At 51.1% G+C, this 25064-nt stretch overlaps 1 protein-coding gene across 1 annotated transcript; it reads left to right on the top strand.

The window, feature by feature from the left end:
- On the top strand, positions 1 to 25064 carry LOC308577641 (protein-lysine 6-oxidase-like). Its single transcript, XM_081178017.1, has 7 exons — positions 1 to 226; positions 5903 to 6011; positions 10364 to 10501; positions 13519 to 13675; positions 14518 to 14613; positions 23370 to 23485; positions 24721 to 25064. The coding sequence occupies exons 1-7, from the start codon at positions 16 to 18 to the stop codon at positions 24725 to 24727; spliced, it is 834 nt and encodes a 277-aa protein (XP_081034143.1). The 5' UTR covers positions 1 to 15; the 3' UTR covers positions 24728 to 25064.

Genomic DNA, 25064 nt, shown 5'->3' with positions numbered 1-25064 from the left:
GGTAGCTGGCCTCCGATGGGGGGCAACGAGATTCAGGGGGACCCGGTCCCCGAGGAAGAGGGATCCCAGACGGCCCCCAGCGCCTCGAGCAGGGACGACCCGCGGAACCCCTTCCAGCGGTGGAATAGCATCTTCTACGACGTCTACCCCGGCGCCAGGCAGCGCCCCTCGACGGCAAGCACCCCCAACAGGAGGCCGGGCTATGGGACCCGATTCTTTCATCATGGTGAGCTGGTTGGGGAGTATTGGGGGGTGATGGGGCATAGAGGACCGTTTAGTCCAGCAGGAATCTTTCGCCCAAAGTGGGACTCGAACTCAGAGCCTGAGACACTTAACCTCAGGGCCGACTATGGTTGTGGCCTGGGGCGGGGGGCACTGGTGTGGGGGGCAGAGAGGAGTGAGAGAGCACCTGCTTTGCCCAAGGAAGTTCCCCAAAGGAATCTCCGGGTAGTGCTGGGAGATGCTGCCTGCCTGGGAAACTCTAGAGAGTTGCTCTAGATGCTGCCAGTCCGTGCAGACAACACTAGGCTAAGTGGCCCAAAGTGCTGGCACAGCTGCCTGCACATCTGGGACCTGAGTTGATTGGACGTACGTGCCACTGTTGTTTTCTTATATTTATCACTTCTTTTTTTAAAAGTAATATTTATTAACATATCATAAACAATCAAAAACTTCAAAGTTTAAACATAGAATACAAAAACCAAAAAAACTACAAAAATGAGAAAATACAAAACACAACACATAGAGGTACACAGTAGAGAACAGTTAACAGAATAAAGAAAAAAGAAAAAGCACCAAAAAACAAAACAGAAAAAAGATTAGTATTTTCATATCTTATACTTCATTCACTAGTTTCTTGACCTCCTCACACCTCCCTTTTTGTATTCCAGTTCAGATATTTAGTTCAGCAAATCCTTACCCTTAGGTCGGGGGGGAGGAGTAGCATTGTTATTCCGGGAGGATTGCTCTTTCAGAGCTCTGCCATCACCGGCGATCTCTGGCATTGAATATGTTGGTCTCGTGTGGGGCACCAAGGAGAGCTTGGCTGTCTGGCTGGTGTACCGACCACCCAGCACATCTGCGGCCACCCTGTCAGATCTGCTGGAGGTGGTGGCGGGCTGGGCCTTGGAGTTCCCAAACCTACTGGTTTTGGGAGACTTCAACGTCCATGCCGATGCCGCTCCCTCCTCACAGGCTCTAGACCTAGTGACTTCCATGGCAACACTAGGGCTCTCCCAGTTTGTTTTGGGCCCCACTCATCAAGCAGGCCACACGTTGGATCTGATCTTTGGGGCTGGCATAGATGTGATCATGCTCCCTGCTGTGAAAGTGCCATGGTCTGATCACTACGCTTTAAAAGCCAAGATTGACTTCCCGCTCCTCCCCGGCTCGGGTGGCGAACCTATTTGGGCTCGTCCGCGAAAACTGATGGATCCTGATAGATTCCGACAAGCCTTGCGGAACCCTGCTCCTCCTGGCGACTCATTAGATGACCTTGTTGAGGACTGGAATAACCGGCTCTTGGCAGCCATTGATGAGATCGCGCCTAAGCGTCCTCTGCGACCCCGTCGAAACCGGGCCCCTTGGTTTACTAAGGAGCTCCGGAAAATGAAGCGGGATCTCAGACGGCTAGAGCGAGTATGGCGACGGACTCGTGACGGAGCCTCAAGAACATCTTATAGGACGCTTATGAAAGCCTATGAGATGGCTATGAAAGCTGCTAAGAAATCTTACTTTGCAGCTTCCATTGCATCCGCTAGCTCTCGCCCGGCACAACTTTTTAGAATAATTAGGTCAATAACGTCCTTAGGAGGACAACCAAATTTAAGCACAAATTCAACCCACAGCTGTGAGGCATTCGCGAGCTTTTTTGCGGAGAAAGTCCTGTTGCTCCGCCGTGACCTCCCTGCCAATTTAGACACAGTGACTGAACTGGAGGCCCCTCGACTGACTTCAGGTCCAGTGTTGGACCATTTCGATCGGATACTCCCTACTGATGTGGATAGATTCCTCCAAGTTGGTAGGCCCACCACCTGCCTCCTTGATCCGTGCCCGTCTTGGCTGATTAGGGAGTGTCCAGATGTTGCGCGGACCCCCCTGGTTGAAATTATCAATTTGTCCCTTGACACGGGGACATTCCCAGGGGAACTGAAGGAAGCAGTGGTGCGTCCACTCTTAAAGAAAACTTCATTAGATCCCTTAGACCTATCCAATTACCGCCCAGTTTCAAATCTTCCATACCTGGGTAAGGTAATTGAGAGAGCGGTTGCTGAACAGCTTGGTAGGTTTCTGGAGGAAACATCGGCATTAGATCCATTTCAGTCCGGTTTCCGTCCTGGTTTTGGGACGGAGACGGCTCTGGTTGCCCTAACAGATGATATTCGTAGACAACTGGATCGAGGCGGGTCAGGACTGCTGATCCTTTTAGATTTGTCAGCAGCCTTTGACATGGTCGATCATGATCTTCTGGACCATCGCCTTGCAGACGTGGGGATACAGGGCATAGCCCGTAACTGGTTGTGCTCTTTTATCTCTGGTCGGGGACAGAGGGTGGCACTAGGGAGGGAAATGTCGTCACGCCACTCCTTGGTGTGTGGAGTGCCGCAGGGCGCAATTCTCTCCCCAATGCTTTTTAACATCTTTATGCGCCCTCTTGCCCAGATTATCCGGAGCTTTGGGCTGGGCTGTCATCAATATGCTGATGACACTCAGCTCTATCTACTGATGGATGGCCACACCAACTCGGCCCCTTACACACTGACCAGATGCTTGGAAGCTGTGGCTGGATGGTTTCGTGGGAGCCGATTGAAACTAAATCCTTCAAAGACAGAGGTCCTATGGCTAGGTCGGGATAGCATGGGGATGAGGGACCAACTCCCTTCTCTTGCGGGGGCCCAATTAGTGCCATTGCCTTCCGTTAAGAGTTTGGGTGTAATCCTTGACGCCTCCCTTTCCATGGAGGTGCAAGTCACAGCAACAGCCAAGGCAACATTTTTCAACCTTCGCCGCATCAAGCAGTTGGTCCCTTACCTTTCCCGCCCCGACCTGGCCACAGTGATCCATGCAACAGTCATCTCCAGGCTTGACTACTGCAACTCGCTCTACGCGGGGCTGCCCTTGAAGCTGTCCCAGAAACTCCAGCGGGTACAGAATGCTGCAGCGAGGCTCCTCACAGGGTCTCTGCCATGGGAGCATATTCATCCAGTGCTTTTCAAGCTGCACTGGCTCCCGGTGGAGTACAGGGTCAGATTTAAGGTGCTGCTTTTGACCTTTAAAGCCCTTCACGGCCTAGGACCCTCGTACCTACGGGACCGCCTCGCCTGGTATGCCCCACGGAGAGCCTCAAGGTCCATAAATAACAACACCCTAGTGGTCCCAGGCCCTAAGGAAGTTAGATTGGCTTCAACCAGAGCCAGGGCCTTTTCAGCACTGGCCCCAACTTGGTGGAACGCTCTGTCTCATGAGACCAGGGCCCTGCAGGATCTGATCTCTTTCCGCAGGGCCTGTAAGACAGAGTTGTTCCGCCTGGCCTTTGGATTGGAGCCAATTTGATTCCCTCCGCCCCCTTTTTCTTTTTTCTTTTCCTTCTCCTGCAATGAGGCTCCATTTTAATATTTTAATGTTCCATTATTTTAATGTTGTATTTTATTTTTGTTTTTAAGTTATAATCACTCATCTTGTTTTTATTATTGCTTGTAAGCCGCTCTGAGCCCGGCCTTGGCTGGGGAGGGCGGGGTATAAATAAAAAATTATTATTATTATTATTATTATTATTACCCTCTATCATTTATCCTTACTCAACATCTTAACCTATAATACTTATATTTATCACTTTTCATTGCTTTATATAAAAAAATTACAATTGTTTTAGATATATATATATAACTGTTTTACATATACCATCATGTTGTAAACTGCTTTCGGATGTCAGTTTGTAAATCTTTAGGGAACTGGCTGTTTTTAATGAAATGGCTGGCGCTTTTCTTGTAATTATCTGATTTTCCATGTCTCAGCCTTTCAGATATTTGCGGGTGTTATATATTGTTTGTAAGGGTGGCCAACTCCCAAGAGAGTGGCCAGTGATCTACCCCCTTTTGGGGGGTTCAAAGTTGATGAACTTTTTTTAGGAAGGAGGAAGGCCCGTTTTTGGGGGTTCAGGGCAAAGTTGTTTAGCTTTTTTTAGGGGAGACAAAGTGGTTGAGTTCCTTTGGAGGGAGCCAATAATCTGCCAGTGATCTGCCACAGATGTCCAGTGATCTACCAGTAGATCGCGATCTACCTGTTGGACATGCCTGGAAGGGACTGGTTTTAATGGTTGTAGCTTGCAGAATTTTCTCTTGTAGAGTAACACATACCATGGACAATACAGATTGATATCAAAGTTAGCGTATGGAAGAATATGCAGTTGTAAATGTTCAAAATGAGACTTCATGGAAGGGGGTTGAGGGGAAGTCCCAAGATTTGGAGGAATCTCTGCATATGGATATAAAGGTAAAGGTAAAGGGACCCCGGACCATTAGGTCCAGTCATGGCCGACTCTGGGGTTGCGGCGCTCATCTCGCTTTATTGGCCGAGGGAGCCGGCGTACAGCTTCCGGGTCATGTGGCCAGGATGACTGAGCCGCTTCTGGCGAACCAGAGCAGCGCACAGAAACGCCATTTACCTTCCCGCCGGAGCGGTACCTATTTATCTACTTGCACTTTGACGTGCTTTCGAACTGCTAGGTTGGCAGGAGCAGGGACCGAGCAACGGGAGCTCACCCCGGCACGGGGATTCGAACCACCGACCTTCTGATCAGCAAGTCCTAGGCTCTGTGGTTTAACCCACAGAGCCACCCGCATGTGGATATATATTTGGATTATTATAACTTTGTATTTGTAAAGACAAATAAAAATGTTTGCAAGAAAAAAAGTTAATGGTTGTAGATGATAGATAGATAGATAGATAGATAGATAGATAGATAGACAGACAGACAGACAGACAGACAGAGAGAGAGAGAGAGAGAGATAGACAGACAGACAGATAGATAGATGATATAGATAGATAGATAGATAGATAGATAGATAGATAGATAGATAGATAGATAGATAGATAGATAGATGATAGACAGATAGATAGATGATAGATAGATAGATAGACAGATAGATAGATGATAGATAGATAGATAGATAGACAGATAGATAGATAGATAGATGATAGATAGATAGATAGATAGATAGACAGACAGACAGACAGACAGACAGACAGATAGATAGACAGACAGATAGACAGATGACAGACAGACAGACAGATAGACAGATAGATAGATCTTCATTGTTGTAACCTGCCCTGGGACTTTATGGTAAAGGGCAATAAATCTAACTTGTTTAGATGGCTTCAAATTACAAGAAAGGAGACTAAAACACCAGGAACAACTTTATGATGGTTAAGAGTTGTTTGGCAGTGGAACAGTCTCCCTCAGGTGGTTGTGGACTCCCCCTCCTTGTAAGTTTTTAAGCAGGGGTGCTTTCGCTGAGATTCCTGCACCCCCAGGCAAGTTTGCCTGGCGCCTTCATTATACACCTGTAGGCACCAGGCAAAAACATTCCTTTTTAACCAGGACTTTGGTTGATCTTATTGACATCCAACACCCTTTTAGAATGTGGCTTTTGGAGGGTGGGGTTATTGGGTTACTGCTTTTTGTTTGATTTTATATGTTGTGGTCTTGTCGTAAACTGCCCTGAGACCTCTGGGTATAGGGCGGTGTATGTTGAATTTATTATTATTATTATTATTATTATTATTATTATTATTATTATTATTTTACTGCCAACACTCAACAGATCCCAAATCTGAGCTGCTTGCTCTGCTTAGGGGGCGAATGAGTCTTGCTGACCTTCCCGTGTCTCCTCCTCCCTCCTAGGGCTCCCGGATTTGATTCCTGATCCGTACTTCATCGAAGCAGGCACTTACATCCAACGGGTCCAGCTGTACGCCTTGAAATGCGCCGCGGAGGAGAATTGCCTAGCAAGGTAGAGAGGGACATACCTTCGCATTTACGTCTCGGGTGCACGTTGGGTGAAGGCAGTGCGGTTGCATGGTGCAATTATTATTATTTTTCATAAATGGGCAAAGAACCATTGCAAGAGGGGGGGTTGTTTGCAAGGGATATAGCACAATAGGGCCTTCTCCTCTCATGGTGCAATCCAGACCAGGAAAGCCAGTGTCTGTTTTCAGCTTGCGGGTTTACGATTCCTTGCGCGTTGCTTTCCCCAGTGGAATTCCCTCAGAAGGTGGAAGATTTTCCATCCTTGGAGGGGTTTTTTAGCAGAGGCTATCTGGCCATCTGGTCGACGGGACGCGGGTGGCGCTGTGGGTTAAACCACAGAGCCTTGGGCTTGCCGATCAGAAGGTCGGCGGTTCGAATCCCCATGACGGGGTGAGCTCCCGTTGCTCGGTCCCTGCTGCTGCCAACCTAGCAGTTCGAAAGCACATCAAAGTGCAAGTAGATAAATAGGTACCGCTCCAGCGGGAAGGTAAACGGTGTTTCCGTGCGCTGCTCTGGTTCGCCAGAAGCGGCTTAGTCCTGCTGGCCACATGACCTGGAAGCTGTACGCCGGCTCCCTCGGCCAATAAAGCGAGATGAGCGCCGCAACCCCAGAGTCGTCCATGACTGGACCTAATGGTCAGGGGTCCTTTACCTTTATCTGGCCATCTGCAACTAATGCTTCAGTTGAGATGCCATCATTTCTGGAGGTTGGGCCCTCAAGGTCCCAACCAACTCTATAATTCTATGATTTTTATTTTAGTTCCCTAGTTCTTTAGAGTTGAGTCACTGTCCAAACTCATCCTCCTTGAGGGCAAAGTTGTCCAAAGTGTATTCAACACAATTTTCACAGGGGTATGATGACCGCCTCTTTCCATACGAACCTACCCCATAGCTGTCAACTTTTCCCTTTTCTTGCGAGGAATCCTATTCGGAATAAGGGAATTTCCCTTTAAATAAGGGAAACGTTGACAGCTATGACCTACCCAGATCCTGAGATCATCTTCTGCAGCCCTTCTTCGTGTGTCTCCTCCTCGAGAGGTCCAGAGGGTGGCAACACGAGAACGGGGCCTTCTCTGTAGTGGCTCCCCGTCTGTGGAATGCTCTCCCCCCAGAGAAGTTCGCCTGGTGCCTTCATTATACACCTTTCAACTAAGCCAGGCAAAAACATTCCTTTTAACCAGGCCTTTGGTTTTTGATTGACATCCTTTTAAAATGTGAGGTTTTAGGTTGTTGTTGTTTTATTTTGATTGAATATTTTGTGGTTTTATATTTTGATTTTGTTCTGTGAACCGCCCTGAGACATCCAGGTATAGAGTGGTATATAAATTCAATTATTAATAATAATACAGTGGTACTTCTGGTTACATACTTAATTCGTTCCAGAGGTCTGTTCTTAACCTGAAACTGTTCTTAACCTGAAGCACCACTTTAGCTAATGGGGCCTCCCGCTGCTGCCGCGCCGCCACTGTGCGATTTCTGTTCTCATCCTGAAGCAAAATTCTTAACCCAAGGTACTATTTCTGGGTTAGTGGAGTCTGTAACCTGAAGCGTCTGTAAGCCGAGGTACCACTGTAATAAGAAAGGTCCTTAGTAGTCCTGGAAGAAGCAGAAGACTGGAGAACTGGCTTCACACTTTACATAATTAGCAAAGGATTGGCTCCAGGTGCACTGGCCCAGGGATGCCAGAATTTAACAATGGCTCGTGCAATCCCAGTTCCCCACCATCAGCTTGTTTCTGGGGGTGTAAAGGTAAAGGGGCCCCTCACCATTAGGTCCAGTCGTGACCGACTCTGGGGTTGTGGCGCTCATCTCGCTTTATTGGCCGAAGGAGCCAGCGTACAGCTTCCGGGTCACGTGGCCAGCAGGACTAAGCCGCTGCTGGCGAACCAGAGCAGCGCACAGAAACGCCGTTTACCTTCCCACCAGAGCGGTACCTATTTATCTACTTGCACTGGTGTGCTTTCGAACTGCTAGGTTGGCAGGAGCAGGGACCGAGCAACGGGAGCTCACCCCGTCATTGCGGGGATTCGAACCGCCGCTGCAGGTCTGTTCTGTTGCAGTTGGGCAAGGAAGGCAGCGTGAGGGTTAAGGCGTCTGTAGCCACTGGGCAGTACCCTGGAACATCAAACAGTCCTTTTCTGCTTATTGATTCTAGCTGGAAAAATGCAGAAAAAAATATTGGTGGGGAGGGGAGGGTAGAATGAAATGACTACGTTTCCTGTAAACACCCAAACAAACATAGCTGTTCTCCCAGGGCAGCGGATGCCAAAGGGTCAAGCCTTTGCTTGTTTGCTCACTCAGTCCATGAATGGCCTCTTCTTTCCCTCCTCACCTTCCCTCGCCCTCCTGAATAGACTCCAAAAATAGCTCTCTTTAGAGCTCTCGAAGCTTTGTTATGCCAGCGCAAGAATACTGCCCCTGCCAGCTGTGGAGAATTCCCAACCAGTGGAAAAGTTTCTAGTCTGGCATCCAAACTTCTGTCTGCATCGGGGAAGAGCGTAGCTCAGAAGGAGAGCATCTCCCTTGCATATTAAAGGTCTAGCTGCCGGCCAGAGTTGACAGCACTGACCTAGATGGACCACTAGCACCAGGATAGCTCAGTGGGTTAGAGCAGGCATAGGGAAACTCAGTCCTCCAGATTTTTTTGGGAACTACAACTCCCATCATCCCTGGTCCTGTTAGCTAGGGATGATGGGAGTTGTAGTCCCAAAACATCTGGAGGGCCGAGTTTGCCTATGCCTGGGTTAGAGCAATGTGCCGATAACGCCATGGTTGCAGGTTCGATCCCCGTATGGGCAACTCTGGCTATGGGGTTGGACCAGGTAATTCTCTGGGTCCCTTCCAACTCACCTTTGCACCTGCCTTACTGGGGGGGGGGGGCATTTGCAGGCCTAACTTGGGCCAGAGGGCTGCCTTTACCTTCTAGGAGGCTACATGCTTGTGGGGGCGGGGCCTGTGGCAAAAATAGGTGGGGCAACGAATGCAAATTTCACATCTGTACAGTAGGACGATCGCTAGGCGAACTCCTTGCCCGTCTCGCTATCCTGGAGCCGGAAAAGAAGGGGCTTAGAGTTCGTGGACACACCTCAGCCAGGAAGAACTAGGTCCCTTTACCTTTTATAGGTGCCAATTGGACTTGAGGGGTTTCCTTAAGTATTTAGCCCTCAGAATTTCATCTAACTTACAGTGCAACATATAACGAACGGTGATCTCAGCCGACTGACATCCGCAGACACGGAAGCGCAGTTCTCCGGGGATGTTTTTAATATCGCTCTTCCGGGAAGTTGGTTTTCACTGTCTTCACTGCCGGTCAGTACCTGTTTCAGCAGCTCCCTGCCCAAATCCCGTAAGACTTGGGTTCTGCTTTTGGAGGGGACAACAACCCCCAAAGAGAGCCAGTGTGGTGTAGTGGTTAAGAGTGGTAGACTCGTAATCTGGTGAACCGGGTTCGCGTCCCTGCTCCTCCACATGCAGCTGCTGGGTGACCTTGGGCCAGTCACACTTCTCTGAAGTCTCTCAGCCCCACTCACCTCACAGAGGGTTTGTTGTGGGGGAGGAAGGGAAAGGAGAATGTTAGCCGCTTTGAGACTCCTTAAAGGTAGTGAAAGGCGGGATATCAAATCCAAACTCCAAAGAGACATCTGTTGGGACAGGATAAAAAGGTAAAGGTAAAGGGACCCCTGACCATTAGGTCCAGTCGTGGCCGACTCTGGGGTTGCGGCGCTCATCTCGCTTTACTGGCCGAGGGAGCCGGCATACAGCTTCCGGGTCATGGGGCCAGCATGACTAAGCCGCTTCTGGCGAACCAGAGCAGCGCACGGAAACGCCGTTTACCTTCCCGCCAGAGTGGTACCTATTGATCTACTTGCACTTTGACATGCTTTTGAACTGCTAGGTGGGCAGGAGCAGGGACCGAGCAACGGGAGCTCATCCCGTCGCAGGGATTCGAACCACCGACCTTCTGATCAGCAAGCCCTAGGCTCTGTGGTTTAACATATTTTGGGGCCCGGTTTGGGTGACTGCAGAGTCAGGTTTGGGTAACTTGTTCCTTCAATTTCATATGTTAAGTCTGAAAGCTGCACATATTCTGTCAGCTTAAATTGCATTCCTCTTTAGTTGGGACCTCGCTCGTTTTCCATTTTGGGGCTAACAAAACACGGGCCGCAGTGGTGGCATACATAAATAACCTTTTTTATTTCTGATCAGCAAGTCCTAGGCTCTGTGGTTTAACCCACAGTGCCACCCACGTCCCTTAAATCCTTGTTGGGACAGGATACTGGCATCCAACTTGGCTCCTCCATCACCCATGGCCTCTTCTCCCTCTCTTTCCTGCAGATCTGCCTACCAGCCAGGACTGAGCAACATCAGCTACCGGGTCCTCCTTCGCTTCCCGCAGAGGGTGAAGAACCAAGGCACAGCAGACTTCCTCCCGGTCAAACCATACCACGCTTGGGAGTGGCACAGCTGCCACAAGTGAGTAAGCCAAGCCAAGCCAAGGTGGTCAGCTGGGGCGGAACTCTCTCTTCTGCATTTCTGTCCCCAGTAGATATCCAAAAGGGATGTTGATAAGTAGGACCTCAACAGCTATCCCCACTCGCGTTTCCCCAGGGACTGCATGTCCTCCATGAAGGATGCAACAAAAGCAGTCAAGCACAACACTTCCTGTTTGCCCAGAGTGGACACACAAGGGGGTGTTGGTCCACTTCCTGGTGACTTCCTGTCACACCTGGTCTGGCGCATCCTCCCCCTGCGTGTGACCAGGTAGATGGGTGTGACCCTGGGAGACCCCATAAAAGGGCTGGTCCCTCCTGGTCCCTCCTCCTCCTGGTTCATCGAATCCTAGAGTTGGAAGAGACCACAAGGGCCATCGAGTCCAACCCCCTGCCAAGCAGGAAACACCATCAGAGCACTCCTGACATATGGTTGTCAAGCCTCTGCTTAAAGACCTCCAAAGCAGGAGACTCCACCACACTCCTTGGCAGCAAATTCCACTGTCGAACAGCTCTTACTGTCAGGAAGTTCTTCCTAATGTTTAGGTGGAATCTTCTTTCTTGTAGTTTGGATCCATTGCTCCGTGTCCGCTTCTCTGGAGCAGCAGAAAACAACCTTTCTCCCTCCTCTATGTGACATCCTTTTATATATTTGAACATGGCTATCATATCACCCCTTAACCTCCTCTTCTCCAGGCTAAACATGCCCAGCTCCCTTAGCCGTTCCTCATAAGGCATCGTTTCCAGGCCTTTGACCATTTTGGTTGCCCTCCTCTGGACACGTTCCAGTTTGTCAGTGTCCTTCTTGAACTGTGGTGCCCAGAACTGGACACAGTACTCCAGGTGAGGTCTGACCAGAGCAGAATACAGTGGCGCTATTACTTCCCTTGATCTAGATGCTATACTCCTATTGATGCAGCCCAGAATTACATTGGCTTTTTTAGCTGCCGCGTCACACTGTTGGCTCATGTCAAGTTTGTGGTCAACCAAGACTCCTAGATCCTTTTCACATGTACTGCTCTCAAGCCAGGTGTCCCCCATCTTGTATTTGTGCCTCTCATTTTTTTTGCCCAAGTGCAATACTTTACATTTCTCCCTGTTAAAATTCATCTTGTTTGTTTTGGCCCAGTTCTCTAATCTGTCAAGGTCGTTTTGAAGTGTGATCCTGTCCTCTGGGGTGTTAGCCACCCCTCCCAGTTTGGTGTCATCTGCAAATTTGATCAGGATGCCCTTGAGTTCCTCCTCCTCCTCCTCCTGGTTCTTCCTCCTGGTTCCTCTTCCTCCTCCTGGTTCCTCCTCCTGGTTGTTCCTCCTCCTCCTCCTCCTCCTCCTCCTCCTCCTCCTCCTCCTCCTCCTCTTCCTCTTCTTCGCTTTATTCCATCTTGATGTTCTTTTGCTGTCTGCTGGCTCTCAGCCAGCAGCACATGGGCAGAATCCCCATATGAGATGAACCCACACTCTCTTCTGTAGCTACAAGCTAAAGCCTGCCTTCAGGATCATACTGCGAACTGAATGTAAGTAAACTTCTTATTACTTTCCAGAGAGGACTGTTGTGTCTTTATTCTTTTTAAGATGGAACAAAGGGGATTTACCAGGAACAAATCCAACCTGGACAAGCCAGACTGGATTGCTTAATTTAAGAGATTCTAACGAATCTACCAACTAGTTTCCTGCAATATACAGGGGAATGTACTCTGCTACCAGCTCACTAGTGTGAGTGAGGAAGGATAATATTTAATCAATATACCCTGTCCTGCTATCCACGACATTCCCATACTCCAAGTGTCCCGATTTTCCAGAAATGCTTGTAAACCGATAAGAACATTGGCAGAATTATTGTCATAACCTGCAGTTTTATATGGTTGGAGTAGATGAATAAATGAGCAAAATAAGTTAATCTAGAATATGCATTCAGGTAGGTAGCCGTGTTGGTCTAATGCAGTCGAAATAAATTTAAAAATTAAAAAAATTTATCCAGTAGCACCTTGTTGTTGTTGTTTAGTCGATTAGTTGTGTCCGACTCTTCGTGACCCCCTGGACCAGAGCACGCCAGGCACTTCTGTCTTCCACTGCCTCCCGCAGTTTGGTCAAACTCATGCTGGTAGCTTCGAGAACACTGTCCAGCCATCTCGTCCTCTGTCGTCCCCTTCTCCTTGAGCCCTCCATCTTTCCCAACATCAGGGTCTTTTCTAGGGAGTCTTCTCTTCTCATGAGGTGGCCAAAGTCTTGGAGCCTCAGCTTCAGGATCTGTCCTTCCAGTGAGCACTCAGGGCTGATTTCCTTCAGAATGGAGAGGTTTGATCTTCTTGCAGTCCATGGGACTCTCAAGAGTCTCCTCCAGCACCAGAATTCAAAAGCATCCATTCTTCGGCGACCAGCCTTCTTTATGGTCCAGCTCTCACTTCCTTACATCACTACTGGGGAAGCCATGGCTTTAACTATACAGTGGTGCCTCGCAAGACGAAAATAATTCATTCCGCGAGTCTTTTCGTCTTGCGATGTTTTTCGTCTTGCAAAGCACGGTCCGTCGCAACTGTGCCTCTTCAAGCGGCTTTAAGAAAAAAGCGCAATACGTTTTCATCTTGCGAAGCAAGCCCATAGGGAAATTCGTCTAGTGAAGCAACGCAAAAACGGAAAACCCTTTCGTCTAGCGAGTTTTTTGTCTTGCGAGGCATTCGTCTTGCGGGGCACCACTGTACGGACCTTTGTCGGCAAGGTGATGTCTCTACTTTTTAGGATGCTGTCTAGGTTTGTCATTACTTCCTTAGAGACCAACTAATATGTAGAAGATGCTTAAAACAAATTTAAGGAACCGCAGAAAGAGGGGGAAGGAAGTCAAGTTTCGAAATGTTCAAATGATTGTAAAATCAGTGAAATGAATAAACCTGAAAAGTATTTTTAAAAATTTAAAACGAAAAACAAGAGTGTGGAAAAAGCTTTCCTCTATCACTGCAGATTAAAAATAATGTGAATAAGGAAACCTGGACCTTTGTCTTTTAGCCATTATCACAGCATGGAAGCCTTTAGTAACTATGACCTGCTGGATGCCGTCACCCACAAGAAGGTGGCAGAAGGACATAAGGCCAGCTTCTGCCTGGAGGATACGACGTGCGACGCAGGAGTCCGGCGACGATACGCTTGCACAGCTCACACTCAGGTGAGGGGAAAAGAGACGCAGGGACAGCAGGGTTCCCCTCTGCCTTTGTTCTGCAGGGACACTGCTTGCCTTTCCCTGCCAGTTCCCTTGCTGATCCGCAGACAGGACACTTTTCTCCTTGCCAGTCTTGGTGCTGACCTTGAAAGCCCTAAACAGCTTCAGTCCACTATATATCTGAAGGAGCGTCTCCACCCCCATCGTTCCGCCCAGACACTGAGGTCCAGCTCCGAGGGCCTTCTGGCAGTTCCCTCGCTGCGAGAAGTGAAGCTACAGGGAACCAAGCAGAGGGCCTTCTCGGTAGTGGCACCCGCCCTGTGGAACGCCCTCCCATCAGATGTCAAAGAGAAAAACAACTACCAGACTTTTAGAAGACATCTGAAGGCAGCCCTGTTTAGGGAAGCTTTTAATGTTTAACAGACTACTGTGTTTTAATACTTTGTTGGAAGCCTCCCGGAGTGGCTGGGGAAACCCAGCCAGATGGGCAGGGTATAAATAATAAAATATTATTATTATTATTATTATTATTAGCCACTTGGCCACTTAAATCAAAGCTGGCAATCAAAGCTAAAGCTATGGAATATTAGAAGCACCAGGGCAAGACGGCAATATTTTATTTATCACAGGTTTTTATGGCCATTTCCACCTTGAGCTCATGGGGGGGGGATATGAATGTGATAAATAACATAAACTTTAGTGGCAGCTCTTAAAATTATGGAGACAAAAGGAGCCAGCCGGCCTCGTAGAGAGGGGTGCTAGTTGGAGAAGGCTGCACAAACCATGTTCAGAGAAGTATTTTGTCCGAAAGAAATACTCAAAGCGATATGATGTTGTCTTCCATTCAGGGTCTGGGTCCTGGCTGCTACGACACATACGATGCTCACATTGACTGCCAGTGGATCGACATTACAGACGTCCCCCCTGGGAATTATATTCTCAAGGTATGGTTGGCTGCAAACCTCAAACTGGCAGGGAAATGGGCGTGGGCATGAGGAGTCATCCGGAGTCATAACGGACATGGGTGGCACTGTGGTCTAAACCACTAAGCCTCTTGGGCTTGCTGATCGGAAGGTTGGCGGTTCGAATCTCCGCAATGGAGTGAGCTCCCGTTGCTCCTGCCAACCTAGCAGTTAGAAAGCACGCCTGTGCAAGTAGATAAATAGGTACCACTCCAGCGGGAAGGTTAACAGCTTTTCTGTACGTTGCTCTGGTTTGCCAGAAGCAGCTTAGTCCTACTGGCCACATGACCTGGAAGCTGTACGCCGGCTCCCTGGGCCAATAAAGCGAGATGAGCGCCGCAACCCCAGAGTCGTCTGCGACTGGACCAAACGGTCAGGGGTCCCTTTACCTTTTAAGGAGGATAAAGCTCTCAACAGAAACCACAGAAGAGAAGCACGTGGCTCTTGTGCAGGGGTAGGGAACCTAAGGCCCGTGGGCCGGATGTGGCCCAATCGCCTTCTCAGTCTCACAGGTTCATGCAGTTAATGATAATAATAATAGATGGGATGCGGGTGGTGCTGTGGTCTAAAGCACTGAGCCTCTTGGGCTTGCCAATCAGAAGGTCAGTGGTTTGAATCCCTGCGAGGGGGTGAGTTCATGTTACTCTATCCCAGCTCCTGCCAACCTAGCACTTCGAAAGCATGCCAGTGCAAGTAGATAAATAGGTACCACTGTGGTGGGAAGGTAAACGGCGTTTCCGTGCACTCTGGTTTCCGTCACGGTGTTCCATTGCGCCAGAAGCGGTTTAGTCCTGCTGGCCACATGAAAGCTGTCTGCGGACCAACATTGGCTCCCTCGGCCTGAAAGCGAGATGAGCGCCACAACCCCATAGTCGCCTTTGACTGGACTTAAGCATCCTTTACCTTTATTTTATATTTGAGAGCCATATGTGGTGGAATTGCAGTAAAGTGAAAGGGTTCTGGGAATTAATTTGCAATGAGCTTAAAAAAAATGTTTAAGTATACTTTTTTTAAAAAAAACCGAAGCCTTTCTACTGGGACTAGTTGGAAAAGATGTTAAAAAGAAAGATAAAAATCTATTCCTGTATGCCACGACAGCAGCAAGGACTATGTTGGCCCAGAATTGGAAAACAGAAGTAATACCAACTATTACTGAATGGCAGGTCAAAATGATTAATTATGCGGAACTGGCTAGACTATCAGGGAGAATAAAAGATCAGGATGAACAAAAGTTTTATGAAAATTGGAGTAAATACTTGGATTATATAAGAGATAACTGTAAATCTTTAAAGACACTGGCAGGATTTGATTAACTTCAACACTTTATGATCGAATAGATAAATGTATAAAATATGTGACATAATGAAAATATATGATACTTACCGAAGGGGAGGAAGGAAGTCCAAAGCTCAATGGAGCTAATGTTATGTATGAGATGTATTAATACAATGAATGTATTGGAATGTATGTTTGATGAAAACTAATAAAAATTTAAGTTGGGAAAAATATATATACCGTTGTCAGAGCTGCTTCAAGATCCTAGCTCACAGAGGATCACGCTAGCCAGCGGTCATTAAGTAAAAGTCTTTATTGAATTACAGTTTCCATTCTCACGCTGCTGTCTGCAACTCTACGTCTACTAGCTAGATCGGCGAGGCTCCGTCTGAGTCTCCGCCCCGTGCGCACCAACTTAATATCCTAGCCTTGCTCCACCTTTTCCTCCTGACTGTCCTCCTCTGGGTCCCTCTACCCCCCGGGGCTTCTTCCTTCCGGGATTCTTCTGACGCTGACCCAGACCCTTCTGCCTCCTTGCGCCGGGCTTTAGGACCCGGTTCCCTTTCGGGGCTGCTCACTGCGCCGCCTTCCTCTGCATTTGAACTTGGCGCGCGCGCCCAACCTTCCACTTTCCTCTTAACCGTTTCTTCGCTCCCCGATGGAGGTGTGGCCACTCCTGACTCCTGCCCTCCCTCCTGTGGTGAGCTGCCAGCGCTTCCCTCCTGGCTCCTTTCCTCTTCCCTGCTTCCTGGCGGTGACGCTGGTCCCGATTTCCAGCTGCTCCCCCCTGAGTCTCCTCTGGCTCTATCTTCCTGGGGTGCCTCCCTAGACTCCCCCCTTGCCCTGGCCACTGGTGCTCCTTTCTGTGAATCCTCTGATTCACTGGAAAGACTGGGAGATCTCGGGTCGTCGTCATCACTCATCCTTTCCTCTGTCTCCTCCCCTTCGCTCTCTGTTTCTTCCCTTGCCCGTGCCTCTGCACCTAAACCCCTGACATCCATCCCCCCCTCGAAGCCCCCCAGTCCCCCCTCCCCTCCTTCCGGTGCTGGAGCTGGGGGCTGCTGTTGCAAAGGGACGAACGTCGGATATCGGTCGCTTCCCGTGGCAGGCCTCCAGCGGAACTCTTCCAGGTCTTCCTCTCTGCTCTCGTTGACGACAGTCACCTCCTCTTCCATCTCTGTGCCGCCGTGCTCGAAACCAGGGTCGTCCCCGAAAATGTCCATGTCCGTCTCTCCCGCACTTCCTCCAGGCGGCGTTGCTCGGCCGGAACAGTCCAGCCACTTCCTGCGGAACTGCTCCTCCGGCCTATCGTCCCACCAATACGAGGGTTCTGAGACAGATCCCGAGGGTGACCCCTCCGGGGAACGGACGTCTCGTGTTGGTTCCTCGTCCGAGTCGAACCCCCTGAACGTGCTGTCCGAAAGCGTGGGCGTGAAAAGCCAGTCGTCGAAAAAGTCTGCTGGCATAGGTCTATGTGGGAAGAGGGCATGAAACTCGTCTTTGAGCAGAGGTTCGTCTAAAGCGTAGCCCGGCACCCAGCTGTTCGCACTGGCCGGGGTGCCCTCCCTGGCGAGAAAGTATTCTACTCCCTCTTCCCCCCATCTGGAGTCCAAAATCTCCGTGACTTCGTTGATGCGCTCCTCCTGTGCCACTCCCGCGTGCCCCGTTCCTTCTCTGAGCGGACTCGGCGCCGTTCCGGGTTCCTGGAACCTGTGCGGTGCCTTGTAGGGAGTGAGCACCGATCTGTGGAACACCGGATGCATTCTGGAACCCTCCGGAAGCGCCAGCCTGAAAGCCACCGGGTTGACCTGCTCTTCGACTTGGTAGGGCCCCAGTTGTTTATGCCCTAGTTTCTTCTTGGCCAACGACCTGGCCGGCACTGCGTGGGCTGCTAACCAGACCCAGTCTCCCACGTGGAGCTCTTCGCCAACCCTTCTGTGTTTGTCCGCTTGTACCTTGTATGCGTGTTTAGCCAGCTCCAGGTGGCGCCGCAGCTGATCGTGGACTTCCTGCAGCTCCGACGCGAACGCATCTGCTGACTGCGGCTCCCCTTCTCCCCTGCATTCCAGTCCCGGAAAGGTTCTAGGGTGCCGCCCGTTGTTGGCGAAGAACGGCGTGACGCCCGTGGATACGTGCTTCGTGTTGTTGTAGGCAAACTCTGCAAGCGGCAGGTAATCCACCCACGTCGCAGGCTGTTGGTTTGCATAACATCTCAGGTACTGCTGCATGATGGCATTGGCTCGCTCCGCTTGCCCGTTGGTCTGCGGGTGTCTCGCCGACGCCAGATTGATCTTGACGTTCAGGAAGCCCATCAGCTTCTGCCAGAAGTTCGAGATGAACTGCCGCCCGCGGTCGGACAGAATAGACCGTGGCAGACCGTGAACCTTGAACACGTGGTCTATGAACAGTTTGGCGGTTTGCTCCGCCGTGGCCACCTTAGCACACGGAATGAAATGCGCCATCTTGGAGAACAGGTCCACCACCACCAACACTGCCGTCTTGCCCCTTGAGCTGGGCAGATCCGTGACAAAGTCCAGAGCCACCCTTTCCCAAGGTTCGACCGGAGTTTGCAGCGGCTCCAACAGTCCAGCCGGCGGTTTGTGCACCGGCTTTGCCCTCTGGCAGGTGTCACACCTCGCTACGTAGTCTGCGACCTCCCCTCTCATTCCAGGCCACCAGAAATCCCTGGCTACTAATTCCACCGTCTTCTCCTTGCCAAAGTGCCCGGCCGTGGGTGCGTCGTGCAGCTGCTGTAGCACCTTGGCTCGAAGTTCGTCACCCGGCACGTAGATGGCCCCTTTACGGATGAGCAAGCCATCTCGTAGCTGGAAACCGTCGGCCGCTGCCTTGCCCCCTCGCACCTCTGCCATCTTCGTTTGTGCGAAGGAGTCCCCCTGCAACGCTCGCCGCACCGCCTCTAGGTCCACGGTCGCCGCGGCGCACGCCCACACTGTCGGTGCAAAGATGTGCATGGCGGCCGCTGGTGTTGCGTCCTCCAGATACTGTGGCTTGCGGGAGAGAGCGTCTGCCATGATGTTGGTGTCCCCCGGGACATACTCTATTCGGAAGTCGAAGTCCGCAAAGAACTCAGCCCAACGTATCTGCCTCTGGTTCAGGAACTGTGCCGTGCGCCAGTGTTCCAGATTCTTGTGGTCCGTGCAAACCTGCACCGTGTGCTTGGCGCCGATCAGAAAGTGCCTCCACGCCTTGAACGCTGCATGAATGGCCAGCAACTCCCTGTCCCATATGGTGTAGTTCTGCTCGGACTTGCTGAGCTTCCTGGAGTAAAACGCTCCCGGCCGCCACACGCCCTGCGGGTCCTTCTGCAGCAGGACCGCCCCCACTGCTCTGTCCGAAGCGTCTGTCTCCACCCTCATCGGCATGCTGGGGTTGACATGAAGCAGCTGCTCTTCCGACGCGAAGAGACGCTTGAGGGCCTGAAAGGACTGCTCCGCCTGCTCTGTCCAGATGAACTTCTTCTTCTTGGAGCTAAGGGTGTCAGTGATGGCCGCCGTCTGCATCGCGAAGCCCTTGATAAACTTGCGATAGAAGTTCGCAAAGCCGACAAACCGTTGGACCTCCTTCCGGTTGCGTGGGCTCTTCCAATCCAACACCGCTCGAACCTTGGCGCTGTCCATGGCGAGCCCCTTGGCAGACAGCTTGTAGCCCAGAAAATCCACCTCCGGCACGTCAAATTGGCACTTCTCCAGCTTGGCGTAGAGCCTGTGTTGCTTTAGCCTGCCCAGCACTTCCTTGACGTGCTTGTCATGTTCTTGCTGCGACTCCGAAAAGATCAGGATGTCATCCAAGAAACAGACGCACGTCTTGTAGAGAAGTCCCGCCAACACGTGATGCATAAATGCTTGAAAAACGTGAGCGCCATTTTGCAGTCCAAAAGGCATAACTCTGTATTCGTAGGTACCCAGTGGCGTGAACATGGCTGTCTTCCACTCATCACCTTCCCGCATGCGAATGAGGTTGTACGCCCCCCGCAGGTCCAACTTGGTGAACACCTTTCCCTTCCGTACCTTCGCCAGGAGGTCGTCGATGCGGGGCATGGGGAAGTCCGACGGCTTGGTCACACTGTTCAAAATCCTGTAATCCACTACGAGTCTTTTTTGGGGCGTGTCTCGCTTCTTAACAAAGAATACAGGACTGCCCCCCACTGCCTTAGACTCCCGGATGAAACCGCGCTCCAAATTATGATCGATGAAGTCTTTGAGTTCCTGCAGTTCGTCCTCAGACATGGAATACAGCTTCCCTTTAGGCAGCGCCGCCCCCGGCAGCAGGTCAATTTTGCAGTCATATGGTCTGTGAGGGGGTAGCCTGTCCGCCTCCTTCTCGCAGAAAACTTCCAGAAATTCTGCGTACTTGTGGGGAATCGCTTGCAGCGTGCCTAGCAGCAGCTGTGATTCCTCTTCCTCTCCTTCCTGCCTGGGTACGATGCAGTGTTCAGCACAAAAGGAAGAGCCGAAGACCAGCTGCCTCTGGAACCAAGCCATCGTTGGGCTGTGCTTGTCCAGCCAACTCATACCCAATACAATGGGCGTGTCAGACAGTTGGGTGACGTTGAAGCTGATGACTTCCCTGTGATTCCCAAGTCGCATCACCATTGGTGGCGTCTGCTTCACCACTTGCCCCCCTAGCAGCTCCCTGCCATCCACCGTGACAACCTGCAGGGGCAGTGTGGCCGGCAGCAACTGCACAGCGTGCCTGTCGACAAATTCCTGCCCTATAAAGTCCGCGTTGCTGCCGGAGTCGATGGTGATTGGCACGTCCATGGTGATTCCATTGGGCAGCTGGAGAGATGCTGTGAGCCTCACTACTGGTTTGGGCGGGAGGGGGTTCACTGGCTGTAAAATTTCTGGGGACTGCGTCACTAACACGTCTGGCTGGGCCCCAGTGCCTCTTCCTCCAGCCAGACATCGTCGTTTCCCTGCTGTGGTCCTCCCTGCTGCGTTGCTGCAGTCACCATTGCTGAGGCTGCAGTAAGCTTGTGGGGCCTCTGGGGACACTCTTTCGCCATATGCCCTGGCTGCTCACAGACGTAACACTTCCTGGTCCCTCTAGGAGGCTTCGTCTTCACTGCTGCCGGTGCTAGGGCTCTGGTTGCTGACTGAGCCCTTGCACCTCCAACCTCCATAGGTTCGGCTCCTCCTCCTGGCGGAGGCGTGGATTGCGCTCGCGCTGCTTCTCTGGGAAAGAAGGAGGGGCCCCCGGCTGGTTCGCGCCCTCCACGTCCTTCGTCCTTGCTCCACGGACGTCCTTCCAGCCTCACCCCCACAGCCAGTGCCCTCTGAACGACCTCCTGGGTGGTTCGGGGTCTCTCCCCCCTCGCTATCTCATCTTTAATCGAGTTGTGCAGTCCCTCCCAAAAGAGGTCTCTTACAGGAGCCGAATCTCTGTCCCATTCCAGGGCGCTGACCAAGGCGAAAAAGCGTGCATGATACTGTCTGACGCTGGCCCTCCCTTGTCTCAGCCCATGCACCTCCTTCCGTGCAAGATCAATGTCAATACTTGATAAGAAACACCCATCCATCGCTTTAATAAAGGCATCCGCATTCTGGAGCGCCGGATCGTTATCTCTCCATAAATTGCGCAACCATGCTTTCGCCTCCCCATGCAGATGGGACATGATGAACCCCACTCTCTCCTGTTCATCTCTAAAATCTTTATGCAACAGTTGCAGTGCGCACAGTACGTCGGCTCTAAAGTTGGGATACTGTTGCAGGTTCCCATCGAAGTGAGAGAGCAGCCCGCCTGTCCGTCTCGCCAACCCAATTCCCTCCTGCCGGGGTGGTTGCTTTGCCAGTACGTCTAACCTGACCTGGAGATCCCTGCAGGCGGCAGCTGCCTCGTCCTCTCTCTTCCTGGATGCGAGAACCTCGGCGTTCAGTTGTGCCACTGCTTTTCTGAGGTCCTCTATCTGCTGCTCAGCCGTCATGTCTCCTGCCGTTCGTGAGCTCGCTAGTGGGCGCCTGTTTCTCTCCCCTCCTCGAGGCTGCAGATGCCCACAATGTAGAGACGGAGCCTACTGTCAGAGCTGCTTCAAGATCCTAGCTCACAGAGGATCACGCTAGCCAGCGGTCATTAAGTAAAAGTCTTTATTGAATTACAGTTTCCATTCTCACGCTGCTGTCTGCAACTCTACGTCTACTAGCTAGATCGGCGAGGCTCCGTCTGAGTCTCCGCCCCGTGCGCACCAACTTAATATCCTAGCCTTGCTCCACCTTTTCCTCCTGACTGTCCTCCTCTGGGTCCCTCTACCCCCCGGGGCTTCTTCCTTCCGGGATTCTTCTGACGCTGACCCAGACCCTTCTGCCTCCTTGCGCCGGGCTTTAGGACCCGGTTCCCTTTCGGGGCTGCTCACTGCGCCGCCTTCCTCTGCATTTGAACTTGGCGCGCGCGCCCAACCTTCCACTTTCCTCTTAACCGTTTCTTCGCTCCCCGATGGAGGTGTGGCCACTCCTGACTCCTGCCCTCCCTCCTGTGGTGAGCTGCCAGCGCTTCCCTCCTGGCTCCTTTCCTCTTCCCTGCTTCCTGGCGGTGACGCTGGTCCCGATTTCCAGCTGCTCCCCCCTGAGTCTCCTCTGGCTCTATCTTCCTGGGGTGCCTCCCTAGACTCCCCCCTTGCCCTGGCCACTGGTGCTCCTTTCTGTGAATCCTCTGATTCACTGGAAAGACTGGGAGATCTCGGGTCGTCGTCATCACTCATCCTTTCCTCTGTCTCCTCCCCTTCGCTCTCTGTTTCTTCCCTTGCCCGTGCCTCTGCACCTAAACCCCTGACAACCGTATTTTTCGCCCCATAGGACGCACCGGCCCATAGGACGCACCAAGTTTTTTGGGGGGGAAACAAAGGAAAAAAAATTATTCCCCCCCCCGGCGCTTGTGGGGCCGGCAGCGGGGAGAAGCGCTCTTCTCCCCGCCGCCCGCCTGCAGACCAGGTCCGGGGACAGCGGGAAGACGCGCTGCGCCTCCCAGCTGCCCCCGGAGCTTGTGGGGCTGGCGGCGAGGAGAAGCACGCGTCTTCCCGCCATCAGCCTCCAAACCACATCGGGAGACAGTGGGATGGTGGCGTTCCGCCTCCCCGCTGTCCCCCGACCTTGTGGGGTTGGTGCTGCGGCTCTCCTGAAGCCTGGAGAGCGAGAGGGGTCGGTGCGCACCGACCCCTCTCGCTTTCCAGGCTTCAGCGAAAGCCTGCATTCACCCCATAGGACGCACACACATTTCCCCTTCATTTTTGGAGGGGGGAAAGTGCGTCCTATAGGGCGAAAAATACGGTATTTGAGAGCCTAGAATTCTTGTAACAAGACTTTCCTGGTGAAGAAGAAGAGGAAAAACAATCCTTATTATGATTAGAGCTTGCCCACAGTTGAAGCTGGTCAGTTAAGGACACTGCCTGATTTTAGGAGTGGAAACAGTGGGGTGGAACTTGACTGTATTGTTCTCATCCCATTTTCAAGGTGACCGTTAATCCAGACTTCTTGGTGCCTGAGTCAGACTTCACAAACAATGCTGCCAGGTGTGATGTAATATACACAGGGACGCATGCCACCGCAAGGAACTGCAGGATCACCAGGTACCGTGAGGGAAGAGTGATTTGTAGCACTCGACGGGGGCCCCTAGAGTCATCTAGTCCAACCCCCGTTCAGAGCAGAGACAGTTTCCCTGCCTCCGTTAGGTGAAAAGAGAGGTCTGTAATGATGTCGTCAGCACATCATAAAGAGCATTTTTCTCTCCAGGCAGCCATGAATTTCTGCAATGTTGTTGTTGTTTAGTCGTGTCCGCATCTTCGTGACTCCATGGACCAGAGCACGCCAGGCACTCCTGTCTTCCACTGCCTCCCGCAGTTTGGTCAAACTCATGTTCATAGCTTTGAGAACACTGTCCCACCATCTCATCCTCTGTCGTCCCCTTCTCCTTGTGCCCTCCATCTTTCCCAACATCAGGGTCTTTTCCAGGGAGTCTGCTCTTCTCATGAGATGGCCAAAGTCTTGGAGCCTCAGCTTCAGGATCTGTCCTTCCAGTGAGCACTCAGAGCTGGTTTCCTTCAAAATGAAGAGGTTTGATCTTCTTGCAGTCCATGGGACTCTCAAGAGTCTCCTCCAGCACCATAAGTCAAAACAGCCTTCTTGATGGTCCAGCTCTCACTTCCATACATCACTACTGGGAATACCATGGCACAAGGAGAAGGGGACGACAGAGGACGAGGTGGTGGGACAGTGTTTCTTGAAGCTACCAGCATGAGTTTGACCAAACTGCGGGAGGCAGTGGAAGACAAATGTGCCTGGAGTGCTCTGGTCCAGGGGGTCACGAAGAGGCGGACACGACTAAACGACTAAACAACAACAACAAATGGTTGAAACAAAGTAATAGATGCTATCCTGTGGGCTAAGCAGTAAAAAAATTTTAGGCGTTCATGTAGGACAGTGATCCTGGATAATCTAACTGTTTCGCTGGAATCTTCTTCAGCACAATCCATAGATTAGAAAAATGAACAAGAAGCAGTGGTCATGACGAAGATTCCAGCAAAACAGTCAGATTATCCGGGATCACTGTCCTACGTTGTTATTCACTTACTCCTTCAGCACCATGAAAGTTTTACCACTTAGCCCACAGGAAAGCATCTATTACTTTGCTTGAAAATCTGTACTAAATCATGTATATTATGCAATAAGAATTGCAGTGCTATCTAGTATACTGGTCTTCGTGTTGCATCTATTGTTTGTTATGTCTTTCCGCAAGGCACAGAAGTATAATACCTGCGTACGGTTCAGGGCCTCAGTTATTTCTTTCCTTTCCCACCCTCTGCAGCAACTAAACGGCGACCCGATCGCAGTGGAGCAGGACGGCTTCGTACCCCATTTCCCTCGAATGCTTCAAACCATCTCTGCAACCCCCCAGACCGAAGGAGACTCTGTGGCTCAAGACGCGTTTTAAAATTTGCCCAGCCCTCGCTTCCTATCCTGTCCCAGCTGCTGCCAGTATTAAGTTTTCTGCATTCGCTTTTAGGGAGACTGCTGATATATTGATGCTAGCCTAGGACTTGCCGATCAGAAGGTCGGCGGTTCGAATCCCTGCGACGGGGTGAGCTCCCATTGCTCGGTCCCTGCTCCTGCCAACCTAGCAGTTCGAAAGCACGTCAAAGTGCAAGTAGA

Source organism: Podarcis bocagei (genome assembly GCF_964188305.1).
Source record: "Podarcis bocagei genome assembly, chromosome: 18".
NCBI lineage: Eukaryota > Metazoa > Chordata > Lepidosauria > Squamata > Lacertidae > Podarcis > Podarcis bocagei.
The sequence above is the reverse complement of the archived record's forward strand: the minus strand, read 5'-3'. Positions and strand labels throughout refer to the sequence as shown.

Bases quoted from the DNA above. Each gene is read 5' to 3' on its own strand.
- LOC308577641 (XM_081178017.1), top strand. From the start codon at position 16: ATGGGGGGCAACGAGATTCAGGGGGACCCGGTCCCCGAGGAAGAGGGA. The intron at 227-5,902 runs GTGAGCTGGTTG...CCTCCCTCCTAG, and splicing joins GACCCGATTCTTTCATCATG to GGCTCCCGGATTTGATTCCT. The intron at 13,676-14,517 runs GTGAGGGGAAAA...TCTTCCATTCAG, and splicing joins CTTGCACAGCTCACACTCAG to GGTCTGGGTCCTGGCTGCTA.